Below are 18,103 nucleotides of genomic sequence, written 5' to 3' on the forward strand. Positions count from 1 at the left end.
TCCAGATGGCTGCCTAGCCTGTGCTTGATGACAATAAGTAAGTTACAATCCACTATCTAAGTATGTGCTTCCATTAGCAAACTGTTCTTAATGACAGGAAAGATCCTCTGTTCAGCAGAAATTTACTTTCCCATAATATACAAGGGTTTGCTGATCTGAATTTGGGAAGGGGAGAAATTTGCTAGATTCACATTTTAGCAAGTTTCCACCTCCTGAACCAATATTTGAACAGTTCTTTTTAAATATATACAGTGTTTATATATATTTGTTGTTGTTGTAACGTGCCTTCAAGTAGCTTCCAACTTATGGCAAACCTTATATTTAATATATTAAATATGTGCAATTTCCCAAATTCTGCAATAGTTTTCCAGTTTAAAAAACATGCACAAAAATGCAAAGAACTGTGTGAACACAAATATATTTGTGAAAGTAAGGTACAAAATCACATGAAGAAATTTAATTGCCAAAAAAGGTACATTAGGGAGAAACTCATGCAAACGTGCACATGAATTTTTATGCAGACTTTTTAAAAATTGCAAACTGATTGGAAAAATGAGAATCTATGTGAAACCAAGATTGGCAGGTCTATATATTGCTAGCACAGAGTCCCACTAAGCTCTGATCATCTTAAAGAAGAGAACAGAAAACAAATTTCTCTTAGAAACTAAGGGGTGTTTCAAGTACACAAAAAAGAAGGGGGAAATGCTGCATCCACAAAGAAAGTATGCCTTTAATTTCAGCAATTCCTCCTCACTTATTTAACAGGCATTAAACTACCCCATGCTTGCTCTTTTTCTGAAGCAGAGAACATAGGCAGATTTTTTTTTATTTTTTACAATTCTGTCTGCTTGTCACTTGTAAGAAGAGGCAGGCAGACAAGACTACACCCATCTTCCATTTTTATGGGCCATAGCTCAGGGAACAATCCCATTAAGACTTTTAATTGCAATCCTTGATCTCCATTGTTCCTTGTGGTATTATGTGGTCCTTGCAGCACTTCACTGTTTAGGACTCATGTCTTGCAGGGAGGATGTTGTTGCTGACTTAGTGGAGCAGATTTCTGAGCTTACAGCAATGATGGAGCAATTGCGCCGAGATCACCAGGTGACCCACAAACAGGTGAGGGGATTCAGTGAGGGCACACTCCCTTAGCATCTTTGGAATGTTGCCGTGCTTTGAGGGAAACCATGCATTGGGAAGGAAAGGTCATAACAACTTCCAAAACAAACAATTGGTATTTGGTGTCATGAATTTGTTTTAAAAGCAGGCCCATAGCTAGGCCGGGGCAACTGGGGCACTGCCCCAGGGCCCCCAGCCAAAGGGGCCCCCAAAGAGAATACAAGAAAATTAAAAATGAACTGACGTTTTTGTGGCATATAATAAACCTTAAAACATTAAAAAAATATAGGGACTCCGAATGTACTTTCTGCCCCAGGGCCCCTAAAGGCCTAGCTACAGGCCTGTTTAAAAGTTAGTTCTGTTCTGTAGCAAAGAAGATGGTGTCCTGAGATGAATATAAAGAACTGGGATCTGGATGTATAGAGGCTGTTGGTGTCATCAACATACTCCATGTGTAATTAAACTACCTGAAATCAATCGGAAAAGACCTGTACAAAAGGGAAGCAGAAGGCTGTTTTGAATGTGGTGTGCAGTACATTTATTTTTATATCTTTTAATTTTTAAAAATGTGCCTTATTTTGTTTTAAACGAGTGCTGTTTAAATAGTTGTCGTTTAATTGTGTGTTTTTAACTTTTGTAAAAAAAAAGATTTTAGCTGGACTTAGTTTTAAAGTTTTCATAAGCCACTTTGTGTTCCTTGCCAGGTGAGGTGTGTGTGTGTGTGTGTATCTGAATATATGTTGCTGTTGTCTACCTCCAAATCATTTTTTTTGCTTCTGGTGGCCCTAAGGCAAACTATCATAGGGTTTTCTTGGCAGGTTTCCTCACAGGGGTTTCCCATTCCCTTCTCCTGAGACTGAGAACATATGACTTGCCCAAATTCACCCAGTGGGTTTTTATGCTCAAGCAGGGAATCGAACCCTCCTCCCCAGAGCTGTAGTACAGCACTCAAAGCACTACACTACTCTGGTTTACTAAGTATGTATATATGTATGTATGTACGTATGCATATATAAACAAACAAACAAACATTTATAACAGGAGTTGTCTCTGTTTCACATCCTAGCTGGAAAAAGAGATGGCAGAAAAATGCAGTGAAATGCAAGAGGAGCATGAGAGCAAAATAAGGTATGTCTATTCTTGTGTGCAAAGCTTATATTTATATTGCAATTCTGTCTGCAACCAGTGGCACTCTGTTTTGGAATTCATCTCCTAGAATTCACCTCCCCAGCCGGCATGGCCAATGAAGTATGTAGCATGGGATTCTGTATTTTTTTTTCATGCAGTTCTGGAACTCTACTACTATGAGTTACTGTGAGTTAGGGTTTAAAAAAAAGAAAGAAAAGGAAACCCCAAGGAATCAGGCTCTCTATAAGGGAATAGAGAGGGGAAGAGGGGACAATGGGGAGGAGGGGATACTGACATCATGAGACTGTCAATTGGACAACTGTCCCGACAGTGAGATTTCATACCAGCAAGGTCATTGACATGTCATTATAAGGTCATTGACAGATTTCCCCTGTCATTGAAAAGCTACGCAACAGCTATGGGTCAGGGACAGAGCATCTACGGGCTGTAGGTGTCATTGTGTGTTAAGTATCACCAAAGCTGCTTTTCTCCTGGTGCAATTGCAGTTTAAAAGCTGCATGTAGTAATCTCCTTGGACAATTGGAAGTGCTATCTGCTTGAGCAAAGCTGCTAATGGCTATTCCCCATTATGAGTTTTGTTAGAATTAAAGTTGGCTCTCCACATTTGCAGCTTTGACTTTTGCAGAGTTGATTATTTGAAGTTTTAATTAATATGTTCTCTCTAGGAATCTCTAGGTCCTCCAGCGCAGCTCTGCCAGACGTTGACCATAGAGTTGTGCTGGAGAACCTAGAAGATCCTAAAGAAAACACGTCTTTATGCATTTGTGGATCTTCAAACAGCTTCTGGCAGATGTTGGTCATAAAATTGCATTGGAGGTCCTGGAGATTCCTAGAGAGGTGTTCTCTCAGGTAAAAAGAATAGAGGTTTTTTTATTTGTGGTTATTCCACATATATGGAGGTCCTTCACCACTACCCCAGCGAATGTGGAGGGACCACTGTACAGAAAAACACATAGTGATATCCACCAGAAGGCTAGTGCAAAAATGCCTTATTGTTGCCCCTTTGCTTTGCAGGGAGATTCAAGCTTTTCATGCATCAGAAATGGCTGCCATGGAAGAGCAATACAAGAGGGAGTTGCGAAACGAGAGGGCAACTGCCCAAGAGAAGCTGAGTATGGTTCAGAGCCTGTAACACACAAGATGTGTAATCATACCCCAATAGTGTTTTTTGTACCATACATACATTTTGGGAAAAGCTATCTGGAAGTGAAAGAACAGCAAAAGGAGATTAAATGCCTACTTGTTCCTCAGCTTACTTTTTTCTCCATTCCAAATTTCACACCATTTCCAACACACATTTGGAAACACACAAGAGCCAGATGGGAGGGATGAGAGTTTAAGTAACCACATTCTTCCACCCCTTCAATCCCTAGTTGAAATGGAGATTCAGGCCTGTGACAGACTGCCAAAATAAAGTTGCATCGGGTCTCTTTGGAGGTATGCTATTTAAATGACGCATGGGTCCTAAGAGTCCGGAGGTTGCGCCAAAGCCACACTCCATTCCTAAGCACTAGAGTGCAGCTTTGGTGCAGCTTCCGGATTCTTAGGATGCATGCATCATTTAAACAGCATACCTCCAAAGAGACCCGAAGCAGCTTTATTTTGGCAGTCTGTAACAGGCCTCAGTGTCCATGTGAGTAGGAAATTGCCTACTCAGTCATGTTCAACTTAAGATATTTCTTTAAACATTAGGAAATTAATTCAGTTTCCTTGAAATGGGACTGATGAGGATCAAATCACTACAAGTCCACGGAATAAATTCACTATAGTAAAGTCTAATTTAGCCAGCATAGTGCATTTGAATGTTGGACTACTACTCTTGGAGACCAAGGTTCGATTGCCGCTTGGCCTTGAAACCTACTGGGTGACCTTGGTCAAATACTCTCAGCCTCAGTTAAAGTCAATGGCAAACCATCTCTGAACAAATCTTGCACAGAAAACCCTGCGATAGTGTCACCATAAATCAGAAATTATTTGTAGGCACACAACAACAACCACAACCATAAATTAGAAAAGAAACAAACTGGTCTAAATAACAGTGTTGAGGAAGCAATAAAAGGCCAAAAGACTTCTTGTAAAAATTCCTGTCTTGCTCAAATTAGGAAAAGGACAAAGACCACAAGCACAGCAGATAAAAAGTTGATAGGCAACCAAAGGAGGAATTTGAGAGATTGTTGAAGAATTAAAAAGAAAAAAAGTTTCAGTATATCTGTACTGAACATCAACCAAAGAAACAAGAGGGACTTTAAATAACAGAACTGTGAGAAGAGCACTGAAAGAAGACAGGGAGATAAGAGAGAGTTCAAATTAATTATTTGTGTCTGCTTTGACTGAAAGGTTTGTAAGAGTGAGGCCCTCCCCAGTTTGGACATCCTGATATTTTAACACTAAACTGCCAGCTTGTCAAAGAACAGAAAGGCAAGAACGATATAATGTGTGTGCATGTGCCTTCAAGTCACCTGCCAATTTATGGTGGCCCCACGAATTTCATAGATAAGGAATTCTCAGGGGTGGTTTTGCCAGTGAAAAGCAGATTCCAAACATGTACAGGCCTAAAACTTAACCCCTATGACAGAAAAAATAAAAATAAGTTTTAAAATTATTAAACATACAGAAGAACAGGCCTTGCTGAGGAGAATGAATATCTATGTCTTCCATGATGATAAATGCTGACTTTTCAGAATTCTTTAACAACATTAAAAACAATGCAGATGGGTTATATAGAGGTAGCAGACACCATAATCTTTATGTTACCTGTTCCACCAATTATTTAAATAGGCTTTAGTTGGTAAATGTTGGACTATAATTCCTAGAACCTCCCTCCCAGGCAACAAGGCCTGGGAGATTCTGTAAGCTGTACCTCCAAAAGGTACAATTCCCACCACTCTAGTAGTGCAGTGGGCGAAATTGATTTATTTTGTCAACAATAACCATTAATCAGTACAGAGATTCTCATGTGTTGCTTGGAACATGTGCCTCAGGCATTTCTGTGCATGGAATTACTAAACACATGGTAGTCTGAGACTTTGGTGGGGTAGATCTTGGAAGACAGAATATGTTTAGAAGGGAGAGCTATGTTCCAAACTTTGACAAATGCTGATAATTTTTAATTTCTAAGGCAAGAATGTAGCTGAAAGATCAGCCTATTCATTCTACAGATGAAAAAGAAAAGCTTAATCCATTTATTAGCTCAGTGTTGCATCTGGAGTATCTGTATCTATTTTTCCCCCTTTAGCTGGGATGCAGAAGGAATACAAATATCTGAAGAATGCATTTCGTGTGTACCAGGTGAGATTTAATTTATCAGCCAAATTTGAGTGAGATCATTAGGGGGTGCAAGGGATGTGAACTGGACTGGGTAACACCTGAGAGGTGAGTGACACCCAGTTCGGTCCTCATCCAACTGTGGGTGGGTGGGTACTGCCGCCAGCTGGGGGACAGGGCAAGCTGTTAAGGGCATCTGCACTGGGTGACACCAAGACTAGGAATGTTACTGGATGAGGTTTTGTGTAGCCTATTAATTAGAGAGTTCAAATTATTTTTATTTTTCAGAAATCATTAATAGTAATATTAATAACTTATTACAAATTACTTTTAGTTACTTTAGAGAAATCAAACACTTAAATCAGGGATGGGCAATCATAGAATCATAGAATCGTAGAGTTGGAAGAGACCACAAGGGCCATCCAGTGACAGTCCAACCCCATTCTGCCATGCAGGAACTCTCAATCAAAGCACACCTGGCAGATGGCCATCTAACCTCAGTTTAAAGACCTCCAATTAAATAATGAAACTTCAGTGTGGATGGACATTCATTTCTGTTTACATTTTTTAAAGGGGAAAGGTACTTTAGGGGTCTTCCAATCCTTGAAAATGCAAAACTGCCACTCCTTACAAACTTAATACATCCTTCCCCCTCCCCATAAACAGGTGGTAAGCTACAGATTGGGAGAAGATAAGAGTATATTCAGAAGAGGGAGTCAGTTTCAGAAACTTCATGTATGCTTGTTTTGCAGCAACAGACTAACTGTGGTCCCTCTTAATCATGTAAAATGTTAACTTAATGGAAAATACCAAAACTGAATGTACCTCTTTCTTTCTTTCACGTATATGAACACACACACACACACACACACTGCCCACTAGCATAGCTGCCAAGTCAGTTCACAAAAACAAGAAAATATATTTGTAACATGTAATAAATTACAAAATGTTAAAAGAATAAAAATGTTACCCTCAAAGATTCTGTAATGTCATTGAGACGCTAAACGGGATGATTCATCTTTTTAGAGAGTATCCCATGTGCCCTAGCTTTATGCACCTGCTCCAGAGAGATTGGGTTCAGGAAAGGCATACCCCAGACCCTGTCCTTTTAACTTTTTAGATAGAAACACTCCCTCTCCACTTCTTGATCTATAACCAGTCTCTCTTTGAACTACATAAAAGAATTGCAAATGAAAGGGATACAGCGAGAGGCCAAAATCCAATTGCCAGTTTTAACTAGGGTAGATTTATTGAATCAGTTGCTGAGAATCATGTTAGCACTCACACAAATCCCATGAGTTTACTCTAGTTGGGAATAGTTATTGGGTTTAGGCTAGAACTGCCATCTATATTGTTGCAACTGCTCACATCTCCTTATGTGTCTCATTTTTTGTAGGACAGCATTTCTGACGAAATGGAGGAAAAGTGGCTGAGAAGGCAAGCAGAGTGGAAAAAAAGTGAGAGGACTGAGCGAGAGAAGGCACTGTTACAACAAAGTGAGTTTAAGAGGATTCTTGCTTTTGTATATTGTTTGTATTATATGTGTGTGTGTGTACAATCTGAACATCAGCTATCTGCATCTCATTTTTTATTCAAGGCCAGAGCTGTATCTATTTAAGCAGTATGATAAATTATTTGAATTTTTTACTCCATGCATTTCTGGTCTGGCTGACTCATTCAGATAATTTTTTTTGGTTTCCCAAAGGGATCAGGTGCTGTTGGGGGAAGCTTTTAATTCCTGCTATCTCATATTTTCCAAGATTTCACACATGAAAACTGGGATGAGTGTGGTTAAGCAACCCCAGAGTGTGTTCAAGATGGCAAAAGTTATTAATGAGGAAGAGCACACAAGCTATGAGGGGCTGCAGCAGTTTGCTTTGGCCTGAGCCTACTAGAAAGTGCAAAGCTTCACCCAACCTATCCTATCATCTCCCCTTGCTGAGATCACTGAAAGTATACTACTTTTGCAACTCAGTTTGTACCAATAGAAGTTAGCAAAGGACAAAGGTGAGAGGAGAGAGGAACTGGGACATTTTAAAAGCAGCTGAAAAGCAGGAGTACAGATGATTACTCAGGATTTCCAAATCGGAACAACTAAAGGGTATGCTGTCTCCTAACCAGAGCAATTACTCATTAATTTGTTTATTTTATTTGAGAAATCTGGGTGGGGGCTGGCCATTATTATTACTGGTGCTGTTTTCTGTTGTCATCCTCTTTATTTTCCACCCTAACTTTTCCCCAAAACTGTCACTCAAAGTGTCTCACAAATTAAAACGAGTATAGTTAAAAATACAGGAGATCAACATTAAAATGGAGTTAAAGTTAAGATTAAAAGCAACTTAAAACATATAATTAACACTGTTAAGGTGTATTTTTTTAAAGTACATTTAAAACAGTAAAAACGTTTTTCTTTAAAACATTCTGTTCTCAAAACCCTGTGGGAATAAAACAATCTTTGCCTCCCTACAGAAGGATAGCAAATAGGGGGCTATTCTTGCCTCCATGGGAAGGGATATCCTGAGCCTGGGGCAGCCACCAAGAAAACCCTCCCTATCGCATGTCCTCATTAATGGTGCCTGTGAAGATGGCAGAGTTTTTAAAAAGTGGCTGTCCTGAGCATCTCAGGTCCCAGATAGTTTTATATATAGAGATATCATCTTTCAGGTTGTCATCTTCATTTTTTCTTTTTCTGTAAAATAGTGCACAACTACTGTGGGTGCAAACTAGAAATTAAGATATAGATCTGAAACAGATGGACCAAAAGCATCGACTTTGACCCAATCCGGGGTCGTGGTGTTCAGATGACGCACACCCCTGGATGTGGTTGTAGTTGTGCTGCAGCCGCCTAAGGCAGCCCAAACAGGAACACAAAAGAAGCCATCCTTGCCAGTGGTCTGTTGTGGACCACAGCAGTGAGTGGCCTCGGGACTGCAACGTCTGGTTACTGCAGTCCCATACTGAACAGGAAGCAATCTCTAGCTGCTCCTTTTGCCCCATCTGCTTGAGGCCTTAAGCTTAAATATTAAGCCACCATAAAGGGAACAGGAGCTGAAATTATGGACTGATTTAGGAAGGCTGTGGTTATGAGAAGGAACAGGAGGCCCCTAAGCATAGAGTCAAAAATGTGAATCATTTGCTGAAGCAAGTTTCCAAGAAGGCAAAGTAGAAGCCAATAGACTTAAATATGGTGCCAAACCCTGGCACACTGGAGAAGGGAGAAAGCCTGCTGATCCCACACATTAGATAGTTTAGGAAGCACTGCTGTATTTAATGACACGTAGAGCTACCATGTTAATTTGCTTTCAGCTGATTATGGGGAAACAGTATCAGTACAACATTGAAGAGCCTGACTGTAAGAACAACTATCACTCTTTCCAGCACCAATAATCTTGTTAGCAAACCCCACTGTAGTAACTAACAAATGAGAGTGGGAAGATTCAATGCACTGACACTATTAAACAACCAAATTCACGAGAACATTTGCAATAGAGGTCACATATACTTGATTAAAATGGATGCTCACATTTCATCTTCTTCAGAACAGTCATTGACAAGAAAGTTTGAGCTGGAGATAGAGGAACAGAAGAAGCTCATTCAGAAAAACAGTTTTTTGATAGGTAAAGCCTATGAACAAGAAAGAGAGGTATGTGGTATTTCAGTAAAGCAAAATGAGTGCTTATCATATTCTAGGAACAGCTGTGCCTTGAATAAAGAAAGCCTTCTCCTTACACATTTTCTCCCTTTTATTGTATTTTGTTATCTAGGCTGGGTTGGGAGGACTTGTAATACATAATCCCTTGTTCAGCATTTCTGCCTTGTAATGGCAGGCTTAACAACTGGTTTTTGTTTTGTCAAACTATTTTATTTTACTATATTTTATTTTAATTTATTTATATCCTGGCTTTCTAATATGGAACCCAAGGCAGCTGTTGTCATTGTTTTTCTTCTTTCACAACAACATAATGCTATTTTGTGATAAAATGTTTTAAAAACAAAATGCCATCCTATGGTGCCTATGATGAACCCAAAGTCTTGGAGGGGCATTTAATTATTAATCACATTACTTGTTTATAAATTAAGAAACTTTTCATCATAAGGAAAGCAAGCACACTGAAGAAAAAGCAATAAAAAAGGGAGAACGTGTGGGACAAAAGCTTTTAATCAGTGTTGCAAGGAGCGTTTGCAAAAATGGAATTAGATAAACTTTATAAACACTATGGAAGAATCTTGTCCTGGTGAAGCTATAAGGTAGCATTGTATTAAATATCATTTGGAGCTCCCTTCCAGACACTGCTTCATTGGAATTTGTTATTCTGCTTTCTGCGCCTTTCAGATGTCAGCAGCACTAAAGGCCTCATGTGGAAGCAGCCTTTGTCAGAGGCTTAGAGGCATGATGATGGTTACATGATGGTACAGTTTTTTATGGCAGTTTTCTCAGAACTCAACTATTTCCATAATTTAAACAGTGTTTTGTTTAAATTTCTTGCTTGTATTTGTGACACGAGTACAGTTTAAGCAACAAGTGGGAGGCATTAGACTGTAAAGCTACACTGTGGTATTGCTTCACACATGTTTTTTGATGATGAGGTAGGAAGAGACACTCAGAATTTAAAAAAAACAAATGAAAAGTGTTGAATACTTCTTTTACCCTTTCAATTATTGCTGGCAGAAATTAAAAGAAGGAGATGGAGACTAGAGCAACAATGGCAGAAAACTCAGTGAGTCTGGCCAAAAACAGGGTAAAATATATCTGAAGGCCTTTGTTGCAGCAATAAAGGTAGCCAAAAGGGCTTTCCTGGCTAATACCATCTGCATAGAACCATCAGTGTAACTGTTCTGTGCGGTCAGGGGTCTGTTATGATCTGATCCATAGAAGAACATAATCCGCTCAACTGCTGTTTCACAGATAAAATCCCTTCATTAAGGACTTGCTGAATGGATAAGGGATGTGCTTGATGCCTCTTTAAAACAAGACAGGGTCCCAACACACCTGAAGGAGACCATGGTTAAAAAAAACTTTCTTGGATTCTAGTATACTAGATAACTATAGGCCAGTTTCCAACGTTCAGTTTTTGGGCAAGGTACTAGAATGTGTGGTGGCAACTAATTCCAAGGGTCCTCCAGAGTTGTCTCTTGTGCTATTTAACATCTACATAAAATTGCTGGAAGAGGTCATCTGGAGTTTCGGAGTTGGGTGCCATTGGTATACAGATGATACCCAGTTCCATCACTCCTTTCCACCTACTGTAATTCTAAGGAAGCTGTTCCTGTACTAAACCAGTGCCTGGCAGTTATAATGGATTGGCTGAATGGCATCACTAGGATTGGCATCACCCAGTGTGGTAACTTGTGGTGTCACCCCCCTCCCATTGACCTTTGAACCACACCATACAGGATATTTAGTAATGATTTTTGTACTGATGTTATTCATAATCGTAATTTCTATATATCACTGAATGTAATGGTAATAATTGTGAAATAAATGACTAGCAAAATTAAAATTATGCCTTTAAATTACAACAGCATATGCACAGCTTAAATGTATTTACATGTACATTGTTTTATGTGGTTGAAGTGAACATTTGGTAAGATGTGATGTCTTTTTCCAAAAAAAATTATTTTTAAAATTGAAGCTTCTTCCATACAAGACAGAGGTGCTCCTGCTCAGTCAAAGGACAGTCATGGGAACAGCGATTCAGCCCTTGTTAGATGGGTTATACTCCCCCTGAAAATGCACGTTTGAAAGACTTGGATGTTAATTAAAAACTTGACTCTCTAACTAATAATATTATTATTATTATTATTATTATTATTATTATTATTATTATTACAATAAAATATTTATTTATATCCCGCCTCTTCCATTTTGGGGATTGAGGCGGGTAACAACAAAGTTTGTACAATACACAACAATAAAAACAACAAACCCCACAACACCCCAGCCCAACCCTCCCTCCCAAGTATAAAATTAAACAATAAAACATGGTTAAAATATACATAACAATACATCAAAATTAATAAACATCCACAAATGAGAAAAATAATAAAAGGAGGGTGATTCAATTGGTTCTGAACATTATCAATCGAGGAAGGCCTGCCAGAAGAGAAAGGTTTTTGTTGCCTTTTTGAAAGCTTAGAGCGAGGATAATTGGCGAATCTCTTCCAGCAGGCCATTCAAAGTTTCTGGAGCAGTGGCAAATCAGTCTACAAAATAGAAAGGAAAATCAAATACCTTGGTATTTGGTTAACTAATAAAAACACAATTCTTTTTGAGAATAATTAACAAATATAATTCAGAAATTAATGGAAATTGTATTTTAAGCATTGTTCGAGTTGACATATGAACCTTTCAAAAAACATTTTTTTAAAATTTCAGGGCACCTTCACCACTCATGATATAATGAGCCTATCTCTTTCCTGCATCTCCAGCATTTATTATTTCCTAATCTGTATATTTTATCCAGCATACGGAATAATAAGGAACTAGAACATAGATATTGGAAGTTAATCTTATATTTAGTAAAAGCAGCAAGATTGATAATTGCTAGAAAGTAGATACAAGAAGGCATACATTAAACAGAGGACTGGAAAATAAAATGAGTCAAAATGAAAGAGCTGGACAGATTAACATTGATGGTGAATAACAAACCAATTAATGAAGTAGAGAAAGACTGGTTACCAATTACAGTATGGATAGAGGGAAAATTGGGGCAGAAACAGTATTTTTTTATGAATGTAACTCATTGGAATAAAATTACAAAATCAGACACAACTAGTGAGTATAGGGGGAAGGCAAAAAGAAGAGGAGAATGAGAGAGAGGTTTACCATGGGACTGGGAAGGAAGGAACTGGAGGGATATGTAGTGCTCGGTGGGCAGGGACAATCCATAGGGAGAAGGAAGGAAGAGAAGGGTTTTTCATCAGACTGAGAAGTGAATTGCCTCACATGGACATACACACACACACACACACACTCTCCTGCCTGGCAGCTCTTTCAGAAATCAGTGTCAAGGCAGGGGGGATGTGGCATCAGAGCGGTGCTTCTTTTAGGATCTTTCTGATATATATTTGTTTTGACCCATATATAAGTCGACCCATTATTTTAGGATCAATTTTTGGGCATACATTTTCTACTTATAGTCGAGTATATACAACATTCTGTTATGTATATACTGTATAAAATTTTAAAAATGCAGGTTCATAGTTTGAGGCTACTTCTAGATTCAGCTATGAGCCTGAAAGCCCAGGTTACAGAAGTGACCAGGAATGCTTTTGCACAGCTAAAGCTAGTGTGCCAACTGCAACTGTTCCTGGAAATGTTGGAGCTGGCCACGGTGCTACATGTCTTGATTACATCCCATTTGGATTACTGCAATGCACAGGGCTCCCTTTTAAAAGTGCTCAGAAACTTCAGTTGGCCCAAAGAGCTGTTGCAACCAGGTTATTAACTGGAGCTAGCTACAGGGAGTCCACAACTCTCTTGTTGCAACAGCTCCATTGACTGTCCAACCAGCAATTCACAATGCTGGTTTTGACGTATATGGCTGAGATCCAGGTTACTTGAAAGACCATATCTCCCTTTATGAGCTGATTAGAGCTTTAACATTGTCTGGAGAGACCCTCTCATGCTCATCTGGTGGGAACAAGGGAGAAGGCCTTCTTGGTGGCTCTCCCAGGCTTTGGAAATCCCTCCCCAAAGAGACCAGGATGGCCCACCCCTACTCTCCTTTCAAAGGCAGGTAGAAACATTTTTATGCCTTCAAGGTTTTTTCAAATCGATGAGGGTTGGGATTTTAAACTCTGTGTGATTCAGATTTTAAGGTTTGTATATAGTTTAATGTTCAATATTTTTAACTTTGTAAATTCTTTAATTGTTTTTTTATATTCATACGTTTTAATTTTTTGTACTGTTTTTAATGTGTATTGTTTTAAGTTTGCTGTTTCTCTTTTCTAGGAATTTCAGAAGCAGCAGGAAATGGCTAAGGATGCTGTAGATAATTTAAACCTCAAGATCAAGGCAAGTGTGCTTAAAGCTTGTATCAGATGTATCTGAAATGGATAGCTCATATGAAATCCAGTGTTTGGGGCTTCTTCTTCCCGTACCTCACTGCCATCCTTAGGTTTCCTGTCCTTAGCATAGTGATATCCTAAGTTAGGGGCTATGCAGACCACCCCTAAGGGGCACCCTGCAGCCGCCTTCGGCTGCACTGGATCAAGGCCATGGCAACTGCACGTCACAGCCCCAATCTGGCCTTTCTAAGGTGCAAAAAGGAGCTGCTAAAAGCATCTCCTTTTTGTGCCCTGGAAAAGGCGCAGTGAAACAGCTTCATTTATACCGCTTCATACTGAACTAACAGTGTCTAAGCAATGTAAAGTCGAATAGTTTTTTGTGGGTTTTTCGGGCTATGTGGCCATGTTTTGGTATTCTTTCTAACGTTTTGCCAGCATCTGTGGCTGGCATCTTCAGAGAGTGCTTTCCCTGGGAAAAATTAGGTGTACAGTATATATACTGTGTGAGCCTGGGAATGCAGGAGTGATTTGCATATGTATTGTTCTGTGTTGATGGCTGGCCTCAGGCTGAGAGCATAATGCAAACGAGGATTAATGTCTGCTAATTGGTGATCAGTTATCTGCTGGGAAAGCCCCTGACTCTGAATGGTTTTCCATTTGCAGATCTCTAAGCAGTTTACAACTATAAGGATAGCCATAGTAGGATGACTTTAAGGTGCTCCTTTGGCGCTGCGTCATGTGGACAGAGCAGCAGAGGAGCGCCATGATGCCACGTGCTGTGTGGAGCGGCACGTGGCATCATGGCACCCTGGGGGTGGAGTCAGGGCATGCGTAATGTGGACGCCACGCCTCAACTACATCTCCAGGCTGACTTTAATGGCTGGTCTGCTCAGGGCCTTAGATTGTCTGAAACATCCTTTCCAGATTTTATACATGTTGTGGTAGCAAGCCAGCACAAACAGAAACTTTATTTTATTTATGTAGTGACAGAGATACATTTTTAAGAAAATATTTTAACCCAGCCCACCTCAGATTTTCAAATGAATTGCCATATTACTCTGTATTAATACAATAATAATATTGTGATGTGCTTCCCATGATACAAGACAGTCAGAGCTATACAACACCCCTGTCATGATGTGCATATGCGTGCTCAAAAATTGACTCTCTGGACTAGAAGAGCAAAGAGTTAGCTTGGGAAAACTTTTTCCTGGTCTAGTCCTGTAGTCAGCACATCTAGTGAAGTCCATTATATATCTGTATTAAGTTGCTTAAATTTCTTGATTGAAATACTATCTCACTCCCACAAGTGTGTATATATGCTTTATGCCTGAGGCCTTAATACCACTTAGGGCCCGAACAGACAGGCCAGAATAAAGCTGCTTTGGGTCACTTTGGATGTATGCTGTTTAAATGATGCATGCGTCCTAAGAGGCCTCTTAAAATGTGTGTGTCGTTTAAACAGCATACCTCCAAAGTGACCCAAAGCAGCTTTATTTTGGCCTTTCTGTTCGGGCCCTTGGTAATGCATCTGAAGCATTTGTATCCTTGAAAGCTCCTGCTAAAATAAAAACAGTCTGAAAGGTGCTACCACATTTCTTGTTTTCTCCTCCTTCCTTCTGCATTGCATCTGAGGGAGTAGGCTCAGGTCTAGAAAAGCTCATGCTACCATCTTCTATCCTTCATTAGATATCAAAGATGCTGCAAGTACCTTTTGCATACTTCTCTAATAGCTTTCCTAAGTGGGTACTTGTCCGTGTTTTAGAGAAATCCTGATTTAACCTCATCTCCACCAGCATGGGATGCTTAAAAAAGGAATTCAACCTCAGAGCAATCCATTCCAGGGGTGGATCAGCTGGAAACAAGGACTCAGCTGTTTGCCTCCTTCTATAAGCCCTTTGCTGAAAATCACTGCCTAAAGTAGCTCTTTCAGAGAATCAGAGAATCCCATTAGCTTATCTTTCAACGTCCTGGCTGCGGCTTAAGGGGACCTTGGCTTGTCTTCTTTGCCCTGTTCCAGCCAGTGGGGCCAAGAAAAAGTAATCTCTCAGTCTCTTAAATCTGTTTTTGGAGAGTACTTTCGCAGCACGTTGCAGATCCCTAAAATTGTTCCCTCTGTGTGTGTGTGTGAATTAGGGAAAATATTTACATTTTGAACGTCTTTCTCTCCCTCCCCTTAACAACCCCTAGTTTCAAAGTGCTTTTAATACCAAATTCTAACAGCCTTGCAAGCTTGCTAACCTGTATTTCTGCCATTTCTGAAGCTGTACCATACTATTTGCTATTCCCAATGCAAAAGTTGTTTATATCTTGATAGCTTACCCCCTCCCAGCCTCATGGCGGCTCCTTTGGCCAGTTCATCCAGTCTTCTTTCTGGTTCCCACACCTCATTTCACTACTCATCATATGGTTAACTACTCACCTTGGCTTTAAGCTGCATCCTTCCTCCTGTCTTTGTCTCCCAAGGACCATAGTTAAAAACTGATCTTGTCACTTCATTTCCATACCCACCAAATTTGACATTTCTGTTGTCATTCTCTTTTACACAGCAAGTCTGTTCTTGGAGTCTCCATTCCAATACATTCCTCTGAGGAAGTAGACTGAAGTCTACAAAAGCTCATGCTACTAGCTTTTTTCTTTCAATTAGTCCCAAAGATGCTACAAGATCCCTTTGCACACTGATTCTCCAGTAACATGGTTATGTCTTTGACTGCTGTATATGTTTAATAATGTTTTCCTCTTAGAGAGTTCTTAGTTAATGCATTTTAGTCCATTGTGCTTGACACACTATTGTTACTATTTAAGTTACAAGAGCCTTGATAAGCATATGTATTCAGAACATGTATGAACTAATTTATATGTCCTGAAGGTATACCTGGTAACACCCAGGGCCCCAGTCAATTTTGTGTATACCACGTAGCCTATATTTTAAGTTAGGGCACCCCAATCATACCCTCCGCATTTGGGGAAAATAAAATGTAAAAAGTAATTGGAGTGCCCAATCATGTTAATTTTGTGAGGGATACATACCGGTAGTCTTTTTGTTGATTTTTCGGGCTATGTGGCCATGTTCTAGAATAGTTTATTCCTAACATAGGCCCGTTACACATGCACGTACTAGGGTTAAGGCGGGGCGGTGCTTCTGCACCGCCCTAACCCTAGTGCGCGCTGTGCACGCACAAAATGGCAGCAGCCATTCCACACGGCCACCACCATTGCTACGTCACGACCACGCCGCCTCCAAACGAGGCGGCACGGTTGTGATGTATTGGGGTTGCGGCTAGGGCGCCCTTTCCGCGACACTGGAAGGAGCTCCGTTTCGGAGCTCCTTCCTCGTTTGGTCCACTGGGCGCAGCCTTCAGACGGCTGCGCCCAGCGGACCAAAGGAGAAAGGGCCCAAATGGCCCCTTTCTCCTTCTCCCCGCCGCCACGGGTTTCCTTGGGGCTTGAAGCCCCAAGGACACCTTTCCAGGCTGCCGGGAAGGGGGCTTTTGCCGCTTCCCCACAGCCCGGAAAGCGGCGGATCGTGGCCTCAGCGGCTGCCGCTCTCACCACTGAGGCCCCGATCTGGCAGGGAAAGGTGCGCCTACAGGCCGCCCCAAAGGGGCGGTCTGTAACGCGCCATACGTAGTAGTCTCTTTTTCAGTTCAGACCATACCAAATATAACTTCCAAATATGGTTTTAAAAAACCTGTCCCACCCTTTTTGGGTCATGTAGTAATATTTTAAAAAATTAAATATTATTTATGTAGCTGATGTGATAATTCTGGCACTGGACTTCACCCATGAAAGCTCTGAACCCAAAAACCATTGCTAATTCCTTTCAGAAGTTCTTAAAGGATAGAATCAGGGGGCATTAACATGACACATTTATAGCCCTGTAGTTCCACTTTAACTCCCATGGCTGCATCCTGTGGGATCCTCCTGGAGTTTGTGGTTTGGTCAGATGCACCAAAGGAACTCCCAGACTGTGGTTTCTAGAGGCCCCTCCCTCAACCGCCAACCCCTTGATTTTGTAAGATATTGCCATAGCACTTAAACTGGGATCATAGTGCTATAACTGTAGTGTGACCAGGCCCCAGGAAGCATTCCACTAAGAGAATGGTAAATTTAGCTTTGTAAATGTGTGAAATAGGGAACATATTTATTTCAGTAGGTTCTCTGTTTATGCAGAAGCACCATGTAATAGTTATCTGCTAGTAATTTTATGACTCTCAGGGTGTACATTTAGGTCACTCTTACCCAAGTGTGCTTGCTGTCTGGGCACAATGATGGCGGGGAGAAGGAGTACATCCCAAGGTGTTAGTCCTTTGAGGACTGGATCTGTTAGGAACCAGCTTCTCTCAGCAGAGTTTAGCTGACCGAAATGACTTGAATAAATAACAAGCAGGCAATATCAACTTACAAACTAAAAAAACATTACTACCGTAATTGCTTTTAGAATGTACATCACTTGAAGTCCTACATGTTTCCAACCTAATGAAAAAAATGGTATAAGAGCTCCAGTGAGCTTAGAACTTTAACTCACCATCTCAAAGCTGACAACAGAATCAAAGAGGAA

At 40.3% G+C, this 18,103-nt stretch overlaps 1 protein-coding gene across 4 annotated transcripts in view; it reads left to right on the forward strand.

Moving 5' to 3' along the window:
- FLACC1 (flagellum associated containing coiled-coil domains 1) overlaps positions 1–18,103 on the forward strand; it is a 36,191-nt gene that overhangs the window by 11,811 nt on the left and 6,277 nt on the right. For all 4 annotated transcript variants that reach the window (XM_042475507.1, XM_042475514.1, XM_042475498.1 and 1 more), the window contains 7 exons: positions 1,026–1,119; positions 2,186–2,247; positions 3,283–3,380; positions 5,504–5,556; positions 6,929–7,028; positions 9,072–9,175; positions 13,487–13,549. In XM_042475507.1, coding sequence (XP_042331441.1) covers positions 1,026–1,119; positions 2,186–2,247; positions 3,283–3,380; positions 5,504–5,556; positions 6,929–7,028; positions 9,072–9,175; positions 13,487–13,549 — 574 coding nt within the window. The remainder of the gene's footprint in view (positions 1–1,025; positions 1,120–2,185; positions 2,248–3,282; positions 3,381–5,503; positions 5,557–6,928; positions 7,029–9,071; positions 9,176–13,486; positions 13,550–18,103) is intronic.

The sequence above is a fragment of the Sceloporus undulatus genome, chromosome 1 (genome assembly GCF_019175285.1).
Source record: "Sceloporus undulatus isolate JIND9_A2432 ecotype Alabama chromosome 1, SceUnd_v1.1, whole genome shotgun sequence".
In the NCBI taxonomy this organism is placed as follows: domain Eukaryota; kingdom Metazoa; phylum Chordata; class Lepidosauria; order Squamata; family Phrynosomatidae; genus Sceloporus; species Sceloporus undulatus.